Source organism: Bemisia tabaci, chromosome 6, assembly GCF_918797505.1.
Source record: "Bemisia tabaci chromosome 6, PGI_BMITA_v3".
NCBI lineage: Eukaryota > Metazoa > Arthropoda > Insecta > Hemiptera > Aleyrodidae > Bemisia > Bemisia tabaci.
Window position 1 is genome coordinate 16,290,722 of NC_092798.1, and position 18,753 is coordinate 16,309,474.

The 18,753-nt window shown below is 41.8% G+C and overlaps 4 protein-coding genes, 2 non-coding genes and 1 pseudogene across 6 annotated transcripts; 5 read left to right on the plus strand and 2 right to left on the minus strand.

Moving 5' to 3' along the window:
• Positions 1–114: 114 nt before the first annotated feature.
• On the minus strand, positions 115–276 carry LOC140224937 (U1 spliceosomal RNA). Its single transcript, XR_011900158.1, has one exon. It is a non-coding gene; the product is annotated as a U1 spliceosomal RNA (small nuclear RNA).
• A 2,049-nt stretch (positions 277–2,325) lies between these two features.
• LOC140224867 (histone H3) lies at positions 2,326–2,843 on the minus strand. Its single transcript, XM_072301731.1, has one exon. It carries the CDS (start codon positions 2,782–2,784, stop codon positions 2,374–2,376), a length of 411 nt encoding a protein of 136 aa, XP_072157832.1. The 5' UTR covers positions 2,785–2,843; the 3' UTR covers positions 2,326–2,373.
• Positions 2,844–4,966: 2,123 nt separating this feature from the next.
• Positions 4,967–5,450, plus strand: LOC109044182 (histone H2A). The gene has a single exon (XM_019061752.2). It carries the CDS (start codon positions 5,020–5,022, stop codon positions 5,392–5,394), a length of 375 nt encoding a protein of 124 aa, XP_018917297.1. The 5' UTR covers positions 4,967–5,019; the 3' UTR covers positions 5,395–5,450.
• A 2,952-nt stretch (positions 5,451–8,402) lies between these two features.
• On the plus strand, positions 8,403–8,979 carry LOC109037797 (histone H2B). The gene has a single exon (XM_019052613.2). It carries the CDS (start codon positions 8,453–8,455, stop codon positions 8,822–8,824), a length of 372 nt encoding a protein of 123 aa, XP_018908158.1. The 5' UTR covers positions 8,403–8,452; the 3' UTR covers positions 8,825–8,979.
• A 2,921-nt stretch (positions 8,980–11,900) lies between these two features.
• LOC109042648 (histone H4) lies at positions 11,901–12,325 on the plus strand. Its single transcript, XM_019059525.2, has one exon. It carries the CDS (start codon positions 11,954–11,956, stop codon positions 12,263–12,265), a length of 312 nt encoding a protein of 103 aa, XP_018915070.1. The 5' UTR covers positions 11,901–11,953; the 3' UTR covers positions 12,266–12,325.
• Positions 12,326–15,200: 2,875 nt separating this feature from the next.
• On the plus strand, positions 15,201–15,319 carry LOC140224932 (5S ribosomal RNA). The gene has a single exon (XR_011900153.1). It is a non-coding gene; the product is annotated as a 5S ribosomal RNA (ribosomal RNA).
• Positions 15,320–15,877: 558 nt separating this feature from the next.
• Positions 15,878–16,357, plus strand: LOC140224815 (histone H4-like; annotated as a pseudogene).
• The last annotated feature ends 2,396 nt before the right edge of the window (positions 16,358–18,753 follow it).

The following is an 18,753-nucleotide window of genomic DNA, read 5'->3' on the forward strand; positions in this document are numbered from 1 at the left end:
ATTGGACGGATCGATTCTCAGTCCTCAGTCCGAGAATCGTCATTACTCCTTTTGAAACTGGATAACACGTACGAATGAACTTGCTCTCTCTGCTAGGGATAACAATTCGTTTATCCGGGACAGCGCGAACGCAGTCCCGACTCCCAAAAATTACGCGCCCGAGGTATCTACATTTGAGATACTCGCAGGGGTCAGCCCGACCGGAGTGCAATGGAAGGGCCTCGCCCTGGGGGAACCGCCTTCTTGATCACGGTAGCCCCCACGCCAGGTAAGTATGAGGGTAGAAGAGTCACTACTGGATACCCGTGTAAAGAGAAGCTCTTTCCTCCACCGAGAGTGTTCCAAATTTATTCGACTTGTTTTGATGCTTCAAAGTTTTTCAAGATAAATTTTTTCGCTTTTTTGACTTAACAATCAAATTTCTCTACGAAAAACATGATGAAATCGTAGCTTCAAACAGATTAAATGCCAAAAAATAAATCAGAAATCGAAACAAGAAGTAGATCGAAAAGATCGAGTCGTCGTGCACATGCTACAAAATGCCCTCAGCAATAACCGCGCCAAACAGCCGCACGGAGCGCTGGGTTGCACGGTCGGTAGATTGTGCTGTACGCTTCCAGAGGGAGTCTCTTCCGACAAGCGCGATTTTTAAATGCTGCGTGCGTGATCCGACAGTTCGTAGGATCGCACTGCTTCCTTAAAATGGCTTTCCTTTCTCACATTTGGTGTCGATTCGCCAAAAAATGAGAGGTGGGCGGGGTTCCTATTGGACTGAAATGCAAAATTGAAAGATCGGAAATTTTTGTGAGTCATATCATGAAATTTCGCGAAGCTGTGAAAAATATAAGTATCATCTCTCATATTTTCAAGGGCTGAGCATGGAAAGTAACACGGAAACACATCAGAAAGCAAAACCCCCATTTTTTGCCGTCTAATTTCGAACCTTATTTTTCAGTGTAAAATACCACATACGCACGAAATATTAAAAAAATCGGCGCTGACTTCTGCTCGAGATTTTTTTCATATCAACCCGGGACTCCTCCGACGCGATCTGCACTTTAAACTACAATTTGAAGGGATATTCAGTAAAAAATAATTAAAAAAATATAATTAAAAAAAATAAAATAAAACAATTTTAAAGAAAAAAAATCTGGACATCTAGTCGGTGCCGACTTTCTTTGTTTTCCGTGGTGCCTATTTGACTCTAAAAACACGACATATCCTCGATAGGAAGGTCCGGCTGCACTGCTAATAATTGAAATTTTTAATTGTATATTGTTTTAAAAGAAGGTAGAACGTAGATCACTTTAATGTGAGGGTGTGACAAGTCTCACAAGCCGAGGGTCATATATTCATGGATTTCCACCACTTTAGGTTAGGGATGGTCGAATATTTAGATAATCGAATATTCGATATTCGAATTATTGGCACCGAGATGATCGCATCACATTCGAATATTTGCTTCCGGAGTATTCGCAATCGCAAATTCGAATAATCGCAATCGAATTCGACAACCGTCCACCCCTATCGTCAATCTCGTTATTAATTAAAACTACTCCACAACTCCGCACGGGAATGACTGACCGTCTTAGTTAAAAGTGTCATTTATCTCTCACGGTACATAAAAAATAAAAAATCGAAGCAATAATCGAAAATATTCGAATATTCGCTTCCGAAGTATTCGCAATCGCAAGATTCGAATTCTCAAATAAACGCAATAATCGCATTCGAAAAGTTTCGAATATTCGAATAATTATTATTATATATCGAATATTCGAATTCGACTTTCGTCCATCCCTAGTTCATAAAAAATCAAAAATCGGAGCAGTAATCGAATATTCGCTTCCGAAGTATTCGCAATCGCAAGATTCGAATTCTCAAATAATCGCATTCGAATTCGATATTCGTCCATCCCTACTTTAGGTCCTGTTGTAGTAGGGCCTTGTCTCGGCGCGGCGCGGCGGCGCAACTGTTGCGGGAATTTGGCGTAACTGTTGACGGAAGGAGGTGTTCCAGGAATGTTTCACTGATAAGTGAAAAGTGAAACTTTCAAGATGAGAGGCCTTTGAACATGTTTTTGGAAGTATTTCAGTATTTGGTCGCTTTGACTTTTTTAGCACGAATAAATTTTGTTTCCTCGGAGTTATGCAGGCCCGTATAAATTATAGATTTATTTTTTGTTCAAAAATTCACTTATCCGAAATTATGTTGCCCAGATGGCAGATCGGGCTTTGGATTCTTGGAATCAATGTGCGCCGCCTACGGAATTTACTTAAGAGCTCTGTAGCGGGTGGTAGCGGCGCGGGGTTGCTCTGTGAATTTGGTGGCCCTGAAAAGGGCCGTTTTAAAGGGATGCACGAACAGTGAAAGCGCTTAAGCACGTTCTCCACGGATGCGGCGGGCCAGTTGAATGTCCTTTGGCATGATGGTGACACGCTTGGCGTGAATGGCGCACAAGTTGGTGTCTTCGAAGAGTCCTACGAGGTAAGCTTCGCTGGCCTCTTGAAGGGCGAGGACGGCTGAACTCTGGAATCGGAGGTCAGTCTTGAAGTCCTGAGCGATTTCACGGACAAGACGCTGGAAGGGCAGCTTGCGGATCAGGAGCTCCGTGCTCTTCTGGTAACGACGGATTTCACGGAGAGCAACAGTTCCGGGCCTGTAACGGTGAGGCTTCTTGACTCCTCCGGTGGCGGGAGCGCTCTTCCGGGCGGCTTTGGTGGCCAGTTGTTTGCGAGGGGCCTTGCCTCCAGTGGACTTACGAGCGGTTTGCTTGGTACGTGCCATGGTTCACGGTGCGAGTGCGAGCGAAGACTCAGACTGAATCAACGGAATGATGGCGCATGGAGGGTGCTCCGAGTATTTATAGTAGAACTTCCCGCCAATTCCGCTCCCCAGTCGAACAGTGGCCAATGGGAGCCTTTCGCAGTGGCGCTCGATTTGAAAACCGGTAATGCTGCGAGCGGCATAGGGTTTCAAGTACGTCGCAGGCGAACAGTATGTAAGTAAAATCGCACAAACAGTAATAAAATCGTAAATAAAGTAATACTAACTCGACAAAATGCCTGTTGCCTAGGCCGATAGTCGAATGTTCTTGCGTAGCTTGAAATTCTGATTATTTCCGTACTGTGAAAAATATTCGAAATAATTGATTCCTCCTGCAAGTAAGAATTCTCAGTGAAAATGTACATCACCCAATGGTAATTATAACGATGTTCAGCCTCTGAACGAACATTCGTCTGGAAATTGTCAGTGTGGCATAAAATACAGAGTTCTTGAAAGTTCAACATTTAAATAAATGGGAAGCATTTAATGAGGAAGGAACGAGAAGAGCGTGTGGATTTGATGAGTTAGTCTTCCCAATATATTGAAAACTTATGAGCTCTCCGCCATACATGCATAAAATTCTGTAGACGGCCTTATATTACAATACTCCTAAAGAAGTTATTAAATATATAAGTGGTCTAAGAATGTCTAATTATTTGGTGTTCAGAAATCAAATAAACGCAACACATCAAGATTCTCTCTCTCTCTCTCTCCCCTCTCTCCCTCCCTCCCTCTCCCTGGTGGAATTTACTCTAGGCTTGTGACCGCGATCGCAGTAGCAGGTAAAAATCACTGTGATTCTTGAGTAGCAGTGATCGATCACTGTGACTGGCGAGGAACACCTGTTATTCTGCTCTTTTTTTGAGCAGTTTTCATCAAAAGTTAGTCGCTGATAGTTAAACAGTGAGTAACCAAAACTTTAGTGTTAAACGGCGAAAAAAATGTATGAATGAGCTTGCACATGGTTAATCATAGTTACAGTTGGATACACTGCGATTGCGATAACGAAGCAAAAAGAGCAGTAGCAGTTTAAAAGGAGCAGCATGATAACAGTGGCAGAGCAGAGTAGCACCCTAGGGCGGATAGCCAATCACGTGAAATCTCCGAATATTACAATGCATTGTAGGTAGTGACGTCAACCAGTCCAGTGATAAATCACAGGTAAAAGTAGCAGTGAACCCACGGAGTGATCTCTCACTGGTTGACCTAAAAAGGAGAATTTAACTTTAAAGAACATGGCATTATGATAAAAACTGAGAGCTATTAAAATATTCACCTAGATTATCACTACGAGAAGTTTTTTTTTTAAAGTTAAATTCTCTTTTTCATGTCAACCAGTGATAAATAACTCCGTGGCCTCACTGCTACTTTTACCTGTGATTCACAGATAGTTCCGGAAATTATGACTTGTGGATTAAACATGAGAAGAACGAGTGATTTAAAGAGTTTATGCTGTAGAAAATCAGTGGTACTTTTAATTTTGAAGATGTAGAAAGCATTTGGGAAGGATCGTTTGATAAGGTTAACCTGTGATAAATCACAGCATAACCGCCACCTGCTACTTTTCACATGTGAATCATGTGATCCGACTAGAGCCAACGAACTGCTGGAGACGGCGGTATTTTTAGGTTATGTTTGTCAGTTATCCTGTGAAAAATCACTGCTACTTTTCACTGTGATTTTTGAGTAGCAGTAACAGTAATCACGTTCCCGAAAAGTAGCCGTTAAGCACAAGCCTAATGTTGCTACGCTATGGAATCGGAAAGTGAATTTAACTTTTCCGGGGAAATTGTGCGGATTTAACTGGGTAGATAGTCTCAGGATTTTACTGAAGGACTGAACTCAGAAAGCACGAATACCGCAACTAGGTCGGCTAATTTCAGTTCATTCATCCTGGACTCTTCCATTATCTCATTTTTGTCCGGATTTTATTCCACAATGCGCTCAAAGCATCTGTCCAATTAAATGGAATAAGTTATGAAGAAGCGAGCAGCTGTGCTCGTTGAAACGTCGAGCATCAAGGACCTGTGTGACGCGCCTACTGTGGCGACCCCTCACACGATCGAAGTTACTACCCGCGCTCCTCCCATTGGCTGCCGGAAGGCAGCCGCTCAGGTATAAATACCCAAGGTTGAGCCCTCTTAGTCATTCGTTTCGTTCTCTCGACAAGCAGCAGACCTAAACGCACAATTCAACATGTCTGGAAGAGGTAAAGGAGGAAAAACTAAGGGCAAGTCCAAGACCCGTTCATCCCGTGCTGGGCTCCAGTTCCCAGTTGGTCGTATCCACCGACTTCTCCGCAAAGGAAACTACGCCGAGCGTGTTGGTGCCGGAGCTCCCGTCTACTTAGCCGCTGTCATGGAATACTTGGCCGCTGAAGTTCTCGAGTTGGCTGGTAACGCCGCTCGTGATAACAAGAAGACCAGGATCATCCCCCGTCACTTGCAACTCGCCATCCGTAACGATGAAGAATTAAACAAGCTTCTCTCTGGTGTCACCATCGCCCAAGGAGGTGTCCTGCCAAACATCCAAGCTGTACTTCTGCCCAAGAAGACCGAGAAGAAAGCATAAGTTCACTTTCTCCATTCGTCTCTTCACTTTAAAACGGCCCTTTTCAGGGCCACCAAATGTTTATGCTACCGACGCTGCACGATTATCGTGCAGCGTCAACAATTCTCCGTATAAAGGGATGTGTCTAACTGCAGGTCTCTAATACCAGTTACCACCTCATCTGTCATTTAGATTAGAAATAACAGTCACTTATTCACGACTGATATTTTGGAGGAAATTGCTCGCAAATTGCCCAATTCGATTCGGTCGTAAAATGATATGTCCTGCCAGGGTAAATCAACTCGCGATATAATTTCGAACATTTTATGTAGAATGCCTTTTTTTCCCCAAGCCACACCATTTCCAATAAAATACCTACGTCATCAAAAAAATCCACGATGCGAAAAAAAAGTTTGACACCTGTGTGGCGGCCAATCACCGCTCACCTCTGACGACGCAGCCGATGCTCGCTCCTGATCGACCGACGCAGTCTCAACTACGGCTATATAGTATATAAGCTCCAATAGTATATACGTCGTGACCACACCGACTGTCAAATCTACGCGTTTTGACGACTTTCTAAAATTCCATTTGTCCATACCTGTAGTAGAGTGTACCTTGCCGTCAACCACACGGATCGCATTACCACACCTAGCGGACACCTCGCAGCCGACCGGCCTGCCCTAATTCCAACGGCCCTGCTTAGGGTCACCACACTAGAGCATCTCCTCTGGTCTATGGCCATACCTACATCCAGAATTCCGGTTGGCCCAAACATGAAGTCTGGATGCGCCAACCAGCCGTTTCTGGTATGTCCAATCAGAAGTTTCTGGTTGCCACAACCAGAAATTCTGGTTACCTTTACCAGACGTCTGGTTACGTGAACCAGAAAATCTGGAAGTCAAGATCAGAGTTCTCCCAGGAGTGCGGCCTTCCCCTAAACAAATAAATTTAGCCGTAATTTATATTTAAAAAAGTACGAAAAAATAAAAAATATAGAGAATTCCATCTCATTTTACTTTTAGAACTAGTTGCAATTGAAACACACGATATAATGATTTTGTACACTCATCGGGGATTGAATCTGAGCCTACCATTTTCTAATCTAACACGCTAACCGTTACACCACGAGAACCGATATCAACCTCCGGCTGGAATGAGATATTTGAAGTAATATAGTGAGTTAGTTAGTTTTAGTTAACGACGATCAGCATCTAGGCTATTTACGTCGGGGACCAGGCAATTTTAAATTATGAAATTCAATTTCTTGAAGAGTTATATTATATATATATTATATACATAATATATATAAAATATATATACACACACACACTTCCCTACTTCATGCTGTTACCCTTTAATTCAATTGAATAATAAACTGCGAGAGTTACAGCCTATTTTTAGGTATTAAGTTATGTCGGTGTATCGTCCGCAATACCATACAAATGGCAATATCTCAACAAAATCAAATTAACTTTATTTGACATAGATACTTGATTGAAAAGTGGAGACGACGACGTTACCAGGGCCATCCAGAATTTAGATGAGGTAAATAGTTTCTAGGAATAGGAATTAAAGTCAAAGTAAGGTCTTCAAAAATGAGAGATACATATATTTGTTTGTAACGCACCCAACGGCCTTCTTTGCCCTGTATCTTGCATTGCATTGTACATATACTCTGAGATGGAAAATTTCATGAAAAATAAGATTTTTGAAATTTCACTTGAAATTTCACTTGAAATTTCATGAAATTTCAATGAAACCGTGAAAAATTAAATTCTAAGCTTGATTTTCATCAATTTTTTGATTCTAGTAATTTTTTCTGCCCAACTGCTTGACACAACAAGACGAATATGCATAGGGAGTATTAGGGAGTCGTATCTCGTGCCCTCTTGCCGTCACGCAACAAAATGGCGGCTAAAATCGAAATGATTCAACCGTCGTTGTTTGTTTTGTCTGCATTCGTGCCATAGATTTTTGGTACTGTAGATTTTTGCCGGTCAACTAAGACAAAATGATCATAAAATTCCTACCTTTACTTTTCGTTGTTCGTATTCTTTTGGCTCTAAACTTCATGTATTCACTGCGAAGAAAATGATTTTCAGTAAAAAAAAAAAAATAAAAAAAAAAAATAAAAAAAAAACGGTACTCAAACGTTACATACAATGCACTGAGCACTGGGCTCTTCATCTATAATTCTTGAAATTTACCATTTAAATGCAAATAAAGTTTAGCGCAATAGAAAAGAAAGGTACTTAGGTACATACTATTTATTCTAATCTTAGAGAAGAATTTTACCTACTGAAAAGAATAGCACAATCATGACTTTTTTTTGAGGGACACAATTGTTTTACGATGCCATATTATTTGTAGGAGAGTAAAAAGACTACCTGATTGGAAAGAAAGAAAAAACAGGCGTGGGGAACAATAAGAAAATGTATTATTATTAAATTTAGGAACATGAGTGAAGAAAAGAGATTAAGGGGCCAATAAATCAATTTTTCAAAAAAATTGAAATTTATGAGGCCTTTTGAAATTTCACTGAAATTTCACGTGAAATTTCACATGAAATTTCACATGAAATTTCACATGAAATTTCAAGGGCGAACTCAGCATATACTTACATCTTTTGCGACAAAAATTTGCTGCATTATTGAGAGCAAGGTACATTAATTTATCCATCTTTGAAAAATTTTGAATGAATTTTCGGGCTGAGCACTTAGCAGTGAGCAGACCAACTTCGGGACAGTTGACGGCATAGAACGAAACGTCCGCAACAAAAATAATTGCCCGGCCGAGGTACTCGTGATAGGGAAGGTAGCGCATGAGAACCTTAAATACGGAATTTATAATGAACTCTACGATTGAGCGGTCTGCGCTGAACGTAAAACGAAATATTATACGAGCCCGCCACCGGAGAGGACAAAAGAGTAGAGAGGGGAAATGGGCAAGCACCTGGCGCCCCACCGCGAGCCGGCTAGACCGCTCGGGATTGGGCGCAGCGAGGCGGCCCGTTGTATATAAAAACCCGAGCCGAGCTGCGTTCGTCATTCGTTTGCAGATCGAACACAGTGACGCAATGGCACCGAAAGCAAGTGGTAAGGCAGTGAAGAAAGCGGGCAAGGCCCAGAAGAACATCACCAAGGGTGACAAGAAGAAGAAGCGCAGGAGGAAGGAATCCTACGCCATCTACATCTACAAAGTCTTGAAACAAGTTCACCCCGACACCGGAGTTTCCTCCAAGGCTATGTCTATCATGAACTCCTTCGTCAACGACATCTTCGAACGTATCGCCGCCGAAGCTAGCCGTCTCTCCCACTACAACAAGAGGTCCACCATCACCTCCCGGGAAATCCAGACCGCTGTCAGGCTCCTCCTCCCCGGAGAATTGGCCAAGCACGCCGTCTCGGAAGGAACCAAGGCTGTCACCAAATACACTAGCTCGAAGTAGATTTTCTCTTCATCCGGCTCCACACTTTAAAACGGCCCTTTTCAGGGCCACCAATTTTGCGAGCACTCACTCCAAACCAATTAACAGTCGAAAACTTGAATTTGAATTACCGTGTGATCTCAAAGTTGTCATTATACCCAGATTTAATGCGGCTACATGTTACGGATCAGTTTCTTACATAGCCTTGTGCGTAACGCTAATTATTGTTTCCCCATCACACGCAGCGCAGCGTAGTGGCGTATCTCGTCCCTAGATCACATAGAATCACTTATCTTCCAACAATACTTTCGCACAGGACTATGGTTGGGTTGGTTCTGTTTAGATCTCTGTTCACGATGCTAGAAGGTGGGCTTCTACGAATTTGACGAAATTTTTCCGAACTCACGAATAGACTTCAGATAAAATTAATAATTTCTGAGGGTAAGACTCAAAAATGGAAATTTTGCTATTTTAGCAATACGTGTTGAAAGATTCAAAGAATTAGATGGAGCCCCACCAAGGCGGGAAGGAAGTTCCATCTCACATTGGATGCTTACAAATTGGATTTTGTCAGCAAATTTTTCACAATTATATTTCAAAATAAAGTGGATAATATTTTGCAATAAGGAACCACCTTTCCGCATAGGGAAACCGATGATCTATATGTTGTTTCCAAAAATTTTCCTTAGTGGAAAATGTTGTACTATTATAGTTGAAATCTCTAATAACTCGATTTTCCAGTGACTCCACACGAACGCGCCTCGTCAATTGAGCCCCTTAATTGAACGAGTGAGTTCCAAAACGCCCAACTCGGGTTTTTCTCGATTTTTACTTTTTAATGGTTTGGTAACACTGATAGATAGGCGCATCTGCACGCAAAATGAAATTTCTAAATTGCAATCTGAAATGCTCGAAACGGCGACGGGAAAAGGGCAGTGAGGAAAAAACACGCCCTATTTTTTATCTTTTCTATATCATGTAAGAGGGGAAGCGGTGGAATTTTCCACGGCTGCTGGCTCACGAAACACTTTCCTAGGGTATTCAGTTTCATCAAGTAAAATATTTGCCAGAAAAAGTACTGCAAAAAGAAAAAAATCAGTATTTCATCGGAAATACCGATTTTAGGCCGTTCAAGAGAAACGGGTGGATTGTATCAACAAGTTTTAAAAATATTCCAGGGTTACATGTCAAAAAATATTAATGTTCCGGGGCGATCCATGAAAAATCAGCATCTGAAAGTCGGTGAGAACGAAAACACACCAAACTCAGCAACTCGTAGACGCCTGATTCTCTGTCATTAAACATAGCGTATCTATTTCAACTTTGACCTTTCCTCCAAGAGCTTATCCTTCGGCACCAAAAAGCTCCTTCTTGAAGCAACTTTTTCGCCGGTCAATTGTGATTCCCAAGGGGCCATCCATAAATTACGTAAGGCACTTAAGGGGGAAGGGCGAGGGCTGAGACTTACGTGAGCTTTCCAGCCAATTTTTAAAGAAAATGCAAAAATCCATCTTAAGTCAGGTTGATGGTAAAATTCAAGATGAAATATAGGAAATCAGCAGTCAGCACATCACCGATAGCTGACCAATCGGACCAAGCCTCTTGTCATTTCTCTAATATAATGGGAAAAAGTGCCTTACGTAATTTATGGATGGTAAGAAGGGTACGAAATAAAATTGAAATGACGAGCAACAGAGGAAGATATACTGCCTAAGTGCCTATCTTTCTCGTTTCAACTTGTGCGATCGGGGGCTGGGTGTGGAATCCGCACAAAAAGCACCGAACAACGCAGGAAACTACTCCTTACTTCGGTTTTTACCTTTTTTTGAAAAATATTTTCCTCGAATGCGCACTAAATGTACGATAATAACAACTATTAATAGAGATGATTCTTCCTCGTGGTATTGGCGGAGGTGGTAGGATCAGGTGAGTCAGGTGAGTTTGGCTAAAAAATTAATAATGTTTACTAATGGACTGAGGGTTACAGAATTTCCTCCTTTTCTGGGATGTACAATTAAATGAGAAGTAGTCGGTTATTTTTAGCGTGTTGATTTTAAATTTTAATTAGATTATTAATTTTGTATTCTTCGTTATCAGTCAATTGTAATTTTCAAATATTCTTTCTTGTTGTGATAACATTTGGTATGTAGTTGATTAAAATGGCACAACGATAGATTTATCAAGTTTAGTTTGGTTCGGTACATTTTGTGTTTTTTCCGTCTGGCTGATTTTTATTTTATTGAAATTTTAAGTTAGAATTAAAGAATTAGCGTTGGGCAGATACTATACGATTTGACACATTAATCGTGACTAGAGTCCCTTTCTACTGAGAGTCAAGACAATGCGAATCCATTTCGGATTGATTAACCGGATTTTAGGCCTTCACAGTGTCACAAACGGGAATAAAGATTACATTTTCACCAATTGCAAAGATTATAATCTGGAATGGACCGAGGAATTTCGGGTTCGACAAGGAACAAACGGAATGAGAGAAGGAAAGGAGAAAGGAATTTGAGAATGAGCCGATCGAAGATTACGAAAAACGTTCAATTTGTGTAATCTTTATTCCCGTTTGTGACTCCATGAGGATTGAGGGATGTTGCCTTGACTCTCAGTTTAAAGGGACTCTAATCTTGACTAAAAATAGATGCTAATTCATAAGCTTAGAGGTGAACTTCCCACTCTCACTAGATGTATCACGCGAAACTTCATGAAATCCACCTCTCGCGCCCTTCGCGTTCCTGGTCATGGCCATGGCTAGGGCTTACTGGGCTACGCGCCTTCCCGTAAGCGTGCATCTCGGGAACCTGGCCTTATATTCTGTGGAGAAGTGACGACTGGTGCCACTGGTGGGTATGAGCCGCGCGGCACTCCTCTGATTGGTCCATCTCCCCTCGTACAAGTAGCGTTAGATCCGACGAGGTCCCGCGCGCGGCACCGTTTTTGAAAGCGTCGCGTGGCCCCTCCACTCGTTTCGTATTTCCCGCGATAGCGCTCCATCATTCTTACCGTTTATTGGTTCGTTTTAGTGGGAGACGGAAAGTAGTTCGGCCAATCGTGACGCTTCTCCTAAGTCGAGCGACGGTATAAAAGGCGGACTCATGCCCTCTCAGACATCATTCTCGTGTTAATACTTGAAACAGCGCAATCATGACTGGACGTGGTAAAGGAGGAAAAGGACTCGGAAAAGGAGGAGCCAAGCGTCACCGTAAGGTGCTCCGCGATAACATCCAGGGAATCACCAAGCCCGCCATCCGTCGTCTGGCCCGCCGAGGTGGAGTCAAGCGTATTTCTGGACTCATCTACGAAGAAACCCGTGGTGTCCTCAAGGTTTTCCTTGAGAACGTCATCCGTGATGCCGTCACCTACACCGAGCACGCCAAGAGGAAGACTGTCACAGCCATGGACGTCGTTTACGCCCTGAAACGTCAGGGCCGCACCCTCTACGGTTTCGGAGGTTAATTCGCTTCCTGCCGTTGCCGCACATCCAACTCTTTAAAACGGCCCTTTTCAGGGCCACCACATATACGAGCTCTCTCACTCACCAACATACACTCCTTTTCATCGGAAGAGTAGAATCGAATAAGTTATGCTCTACCATGTCTCCCGACTTTTTAGCCCTTCAAAATGGCAAAATCTGACCTTTTTTTTTTTTTTTTTTTTTTTTTTTTTTTTTTTTTTTTAAATTTGTTCAAAATTTATCGTTTAATCAGATCCGAACATCGTTTTAGGCAGTTTTTGCCATTTAATATCAGAATTTTGGCCCTAAACAGCTGAAATGTCCTGTACCGTAGCCTGTCTGCAACTCAAGTGCGCAACTTTAACGCTTCATAACCATCATCTTGCATCTAAATACTTCCACTTCTGCTGTAAATTCACACTCAACTTGTACCTAACTTATTATTTTCAGTTATATTCATCCAAATAAGTGAAAATATTGACCGTCTTTGCGTCAAGCAGGCTTGTCTGCGGAATTCGCGTCCTGTACCGTAGCCCCCTTTTTTCAGCATCATTTCGTCCGTTAGAGTGCAGCACTTATGAACTTTGTTTACTTTTTTTGCGTTATCGTGACTATCACACGCTGATGTCGAGCAGAGGAAAAAAAAACCGCAATGAAACAGTAAATGTTGATCGTTTTTTTATGAGTTTCTAGGTTTAACGACCATCTAGGATGTCCTTACCGTATACCTACCTTTTTAATGCATAAATCACTTCAAACTCTCGAATTTTGGTATTTTTTGATACGCTCTAATATCTTAACCTCAAATCCAGAATTTCAACCACATGCGTGAATATGCCCGAGCACCGTTGCCAATAATCACACGATTTGTCGCACCGTGCCTCGTACCGTACCCGTAGCCGTCCGGTACCGTGGCCCGTAGCTGACGCGCGATGCGGCCGGGTCTACGGTAAGTACGGACAAAATGCGAAAGTCATCCAAAAATCGGTGCGCTGTTTGATGGATCATCCCACTTTACTTTATTTTATCTATCACCATTTGGAATTTAAAAAAAAAAAGAGAGACGTATTTTCTTTTAGTACGACGCGACTTAGAAGAAGAAGGCTTTTTTTTCGATGATTGCATAAGGATCTTTTTATTTTTTTCATTTTTTTCTTTTAGAACTTTGAGTCCTCTTTTTCGTCTTAAAACCTAACTTATTTTTTTCTTATTGTCCTTTAAATATTTATTTAAGGTGATTTGTGACCACATTTTCGATAAATTTACCTTTTTGTTTTCTTTCTTATTTTGTTATTTTGTAAGAGTGCACCTAAAACGTTCTAACGTTGTTAAGCTTGTTTTAAGATCTCAGCTTCTAAGATTTGTCCCTAATTATTTAATGCGTTTACTTTAAAATAAAAGCAGTTAATTATTTTTGAAAAACTGATTTACTTACTCTTTTTACCTTTATTGCCTGTAATTATTTATAAAAGTGGCACTTATAAGCTATGCTATAACTTAGCAGTTTATTCCCCAATGAATTTCAGTTCTTTATAATTCGGCCCTTGCATACAGTAATATTTACGAATGCCTCTTCGTCCTTACCGTAGCCCGTTTGTCCGTACCGTAACGTTATTGTCCTGTACCGTAGACCAGTAAAAAAGTGTACAATTTGTAGCTTTAAAAAGAGCAAACCTGTAGAAATTCTTTAAAAAAGTTGTCTACCACATCCTCTAAGTTAGTTCTAAAGAAATTAATTAAAATTAAGCGTTTAATTACATTTCCTGGCTTTTTTGGGAGAAAAATGATGGCGCAAAATTCTAGAAATCGGACTTTACAGCAATTTGGGGGCTAAATTTTGAAAGTAAAAACTTTGAAGGATATTTTGTTTTATTTTTCTACAAGAATATAGCTCTATGAGTGCAAAAAAACTTAAAACGGTATTATTATCGCACGTATTGATAGGAAAACAAGCCTGTTTAGTTGGTCTGCGGTACGGACAAAAAATTTAACTTCCAGTGATAAAAGAGGCCAAAAAAAAATTTCTGTTGAAAACGAAGATTGACCACCATTAAAATCGACTTTCCAAGAGGATGAGGATTTCAGAAAACATGCTGAAGTTTTAAAATAACTAAATTCACTTTTTTAAAAAACGATGGCTCCAAGAGCAAAACTTATTTGATTCTACTCGGAACTTGAACACTCGATCCGAGTGTCTAAGGTTCCGATGTAAATCGGTACCGTCGGAGGTCAGAAAGTAATTCTATGCGTTTTTCTTACAACGCGATTTTTCCGTATAGTCTCTCCCTCTCCACTGCTCCTGAGACGACTCAATTTATCAAAATCTACCGTCAGAGCCAGAAAGTAATTCTATGCGTTTTTCTTACAACGCGATTTTTCCGTATAGTCTCTCCCTCTCCACTGCTCCTGAGACGACTCAATTTATCAAAATCTACCGTCAGAAGCCAGAAAGTAATTCTATGCGTTTTCTTCAAGCGATTTTCCGTATGTCTCTCCCTCTCCACTGCTCTGAGAGCTCAATTATCAAAATTACCGTCAGAGCCAGAAAGATTCTTGCGTTTTTCTTACACGCGATTTTTCGTATAGTCTCTCCCTCTCCACTGCTCCTGAGACGACTCAATTTATCGAAATTCCCCCCACCCCTCCCCGTGGGGGGGGGGGGGGGGTATAGCTAGGAGAATTCCCCGAACTCTCCTTTGCCAATTGCAGGTAAAGATAGTCCCGCAGATCCCCCTGAGTTGGGGGTTTTTTGGTGCCCCCAGACTCGTCTTGATGAGGCAGCCCTCTGCCGCCACGAAAAGTTTGTGACGAACAATTGTGTTTTGTGCTAAATGGGCTTATTGTTTGCATTTACAATTAGACTGAGCGAGTGTAACTTAATCGATGTTGCCGGCTAATCGGATCGTCACAAATAGTGCTGAGAGCGCCGATCATCCCGTCAACGGCCATACCACGTTGAAAGCACCGGTTCTCGTCCGATCACCGAAGTTAAGCAACGTCGGGCGTAGTTAGTACTTAGATGGGAGACCGCTTGGGAACACTGCGTGCTGTTGACCTCTCTTTTGCGGGATAAGAGTCGGACGGTGATGGTTATCATGATTGACTTTTCCGAGGATTTTATTTTTGTTTTGCCGTTTCGATTTTTCCTGCAATTTATTTTCGCGAAGTTATTGTCTCTGCAATTGACACTTCAGAGGATTTTTTTCAAACTCTAACACCTTGCGGAACCTCGTCAAAATCTTCAAATTCTGCTAAAAAAATGTACTACCCGGTCCTATGGAAATAAATAAAATATTAACGCCGCTAACGCACGTTTATGACGTTACAGCTTCCATGCATATCCAGTCTGAAGTTAAACAAATTGAAGACGGCTAGTCCTTATGAAATAGATGAAATTGATGAGCACACCTCTCGTACAAGGTACTCAGACTCTCTCAGGTTTGATGGATACAAATTCCGATGAAATCATAGTTCGTTTGCAATTCGCGGATGGATACGCTTGATCAACCCTGAAGAGCTCTAATTTTTTATTCGTTTTATTGGGAGACGGAAAGTAGTTCGGCCAATCGTGACGCTTCTCCTAAGTCGAGCGACGGTATAAAAAGCGGACTCATGCCCTCCCAGACATCATTCTCGTGTTAATACTTGAAACAGCGCAATAATGACTGGACGTGGTAAAGGAGGAAAAGGACTCGGAAAAGGAGGAGCTAAGCGTCACCGTAAGGTGCTCCGCGATAACATCCAGGGAATCACCAAGCCCGCCATCCGTCGTCTGGCCCGCCGAGGTGGAGTCAAGCGTATTTCTGGACTCATCTACGAAGAAACCCGTGGTGTCCTCAAGGTCTTCCTTGAGAACGTCATCCGTGATGCCGTCACCTACACCGAGCACGCCAAGAGGAAGACTGTCACAGCCATGGACGTCGTTTACGCCCTGAAAACGTCAGGGCCGCACCCTCTACGGTTTTCGGAGGTTAATTCGCTTCCTGCCGTTGCCGCACATCCAACTCTTTAAAACGGCCCTTTTCAGGGCCACCACATATACGAGCTCTCTCACTCACCAACATACACTCGTTTTCAGCGAATCGGTCCCATAATGAGTGTCGTCACCGGTGACACCGCAATCTTACGCTGAATGTGGCTTGAATGTGTAAGTCATCGGCCCGATGCCTGAATTTTGCGCGTGACGCGCAAAATTCAGCAACCATCGGACCAATTTTGAATTTGTCTGAACTATTCGAGTACATTCAATACACATCTGGATGAAAATAACTCGAATTTGCTAAATTTCAGCCGTTGAGCGATGACTGTTGACTTCGTCTGATTGCGGCATGAGAGGCCGGCCATGGCAATCAAAATTACGGGTCTGCTTGTAAACTGCTAGAATTACTAGAGGCACTGGACGCGAGCCGGGCACTTCTCGAATGCAGTGTTATGAGTCCCCTCTAATACTTCATTCATTGTAAGGAAAGTAAATACGTCTATTTCACTCAAAATTTTACTGAATATTCCCGATTCCTCTATTCCTCACTTCAGGATTCTGCAATCTTCTGTAGAAGGAATTCTGGGAAAATCACCCATTAAAGTCTTTTCTATGGGATTAATAAGCAACAGAGATTCTGAAACACCGCAGTAGAGAAGTGCCCTTTTCGCATCCAATGCCTCAATTTCAGTTCGTACAAGGTTGCATGAAAAAATCAACGAAACGTAATTTGAATATTATGCGATATCGGTATATCACGCATCAGTTCGGTTGAAGTTCGGACTAGCCGCAACTGGTTCCTAAGCCCTTTGCACACGTTGCAAGTTTTGCTGCAAGTGAGCCGAAAGTGGGAGTCATCGGTGCATCACGCATCGATGATTCTGAAATTTGCGGGGCGCCCGCAATTTTCACGATCATCGATGAGGTCGCGGCTCTACAACCAACGTTCACACTGCATTGTGACATGGCCTGATATAACTTAAAAACACAAATCTTAGGTTGCTTCTGTGAGATATCCAGTACCAAGAGAAAAATCTGAAGACAAAAAAGCAAAAATCAAAATCTGGAGTATTACTTCTAAACAAGAAAAACTTACCGGACCCAAAATCTCCTTTCTCCGCGTCGCCTCCGTTTTGACTCTTCCCGGTAGGCCGCGATTATTAGTAGGAAAGTCCAAACTGCCAAAGCAATAAGGAGGTCGGTATCCGTGATACGTAAAGCGAAAAGAACTTTAGTCCTTAAAAAAGTTTTCCTTGCATTATGATCACCAGGATAACAATAACCTCAAACTTTTCAAAAAAAGTCATGTGCCGGCGAATATTGTCAACAAAACGAAGGACGCTCATTGGTCGAAAGGAGAATACGCGCGCCGCTTTTACTTGCAACGTGTGAACGCAATTGAAAGTAAAATCGGGCGTCAGCACGCGCTCAACAGCGCATCGATGACCCTCACTTTCGGCTCACTTGCAGCAAAACTTGCAACGTGTGCAAAGGGCTCTAATCTCACTCATTAGCTATATTTATGCGAGCCTCTTAACCTAACTTCAATCGAAACCTGAGTTTGAAACCAAGGTTCAAATCACGGCATAAACGATACGGAACTAACGAAATGTAGGTTTCCGAAATTTGTGTTTGAAACCTTATTTTACACTAAAGACTAGGTTTTCGCACTCCGCATAAACGAACCGGAGGTTGAAATTAGTTGAAATTCGACTTCAAATGCGATTTTCAGGTGCGCGATCGGCAATATGGCGGATTTATTATCATACCGTTCGTAAACAACTGGTGCTTATCCCACGATTTAGCTTTAATTTTTGCCATTATTCAACATTTTTTACAATCATAATTTTACTATAATTGTTGCTTAAGCACTTTTACGTGATTCCTTCAGTTATATGTGGCTTACTTATCCTTATTTAGCTAAACGTAGGACGTTATTTTCTAGTGAAGGTGTTTAGTGTCAGATGGAATCCAGGCTTATTACTGCTTTTTCAGATTATTCTTGCAACTCTAATCAACATTTTATGACTACAGAAGCAAAGCAAGCAAAGAGCTTTACAGGCTACAATTGAGTAATAGCCTTACCCACCAGTTCATCATCTGCGGAGAACTTTTTTACTGCATCCGCACGATTTGCCTAGGATTTCAAGATAAGGCACCCTGCTTCCCTTTAAGTAGTGCACCGAATTTTTTCATTTCAATCTACCGATTAAATCTAAAATCTGATCCAATCAGAGCTGCATAGCTCTTGAATTTGTGTGTTATCCGTGTACGTATTTCCTGATTGTCCTACTGGAAGTGTGACTCCAGCCACAACCGTGACCTGCTGACTTATTTCTTTGATCCAATCTCTAGTAAATGATGACTCAAATTCTGAAGCCATCATTTATTGAAACTAGTTCAAAGTTATTGCTCCAAAGTATCGTCACTCTTCTCATACTGATGCAGAAGGAAGGAGATTCTTCGGTGAGTGCTCTGTGATCCAAGATTTTCAATTTGAGATAAGAATAA

Bases quoted from the DNA above. Each gene is read 5' to 3' on its own strand.
- LOC109044182 (XM_019061752.2), top strand. From the start codon at position 5,020: ATGTCTGGAAGAGGTAAAGGAGGAAAAACTAAGGGCAAGTCCAAGACC.
- LOC109037797 (XM_019052613.2), top strand. From the start codon at position 8,453: ATGGCACCGAAAGCAAGTGGTAAGGCAGTGAAGAAAGCGGGCAAGGCC.
- LOC109042648 (XM_019059525.2), top strand. From the start codon at position 11,954: ATGACTGGACGTGGTAAAGGAGGAAAAGGACTCGGAAAAGGAGGAGCC.
- LOC140224867 (XM_072301731.1), bottom strand. From the start codon at position 2,784: ATGGCACGTACCAAGCAAACCGCTCGTAAGTCCACTGGAGGCAAGGCC.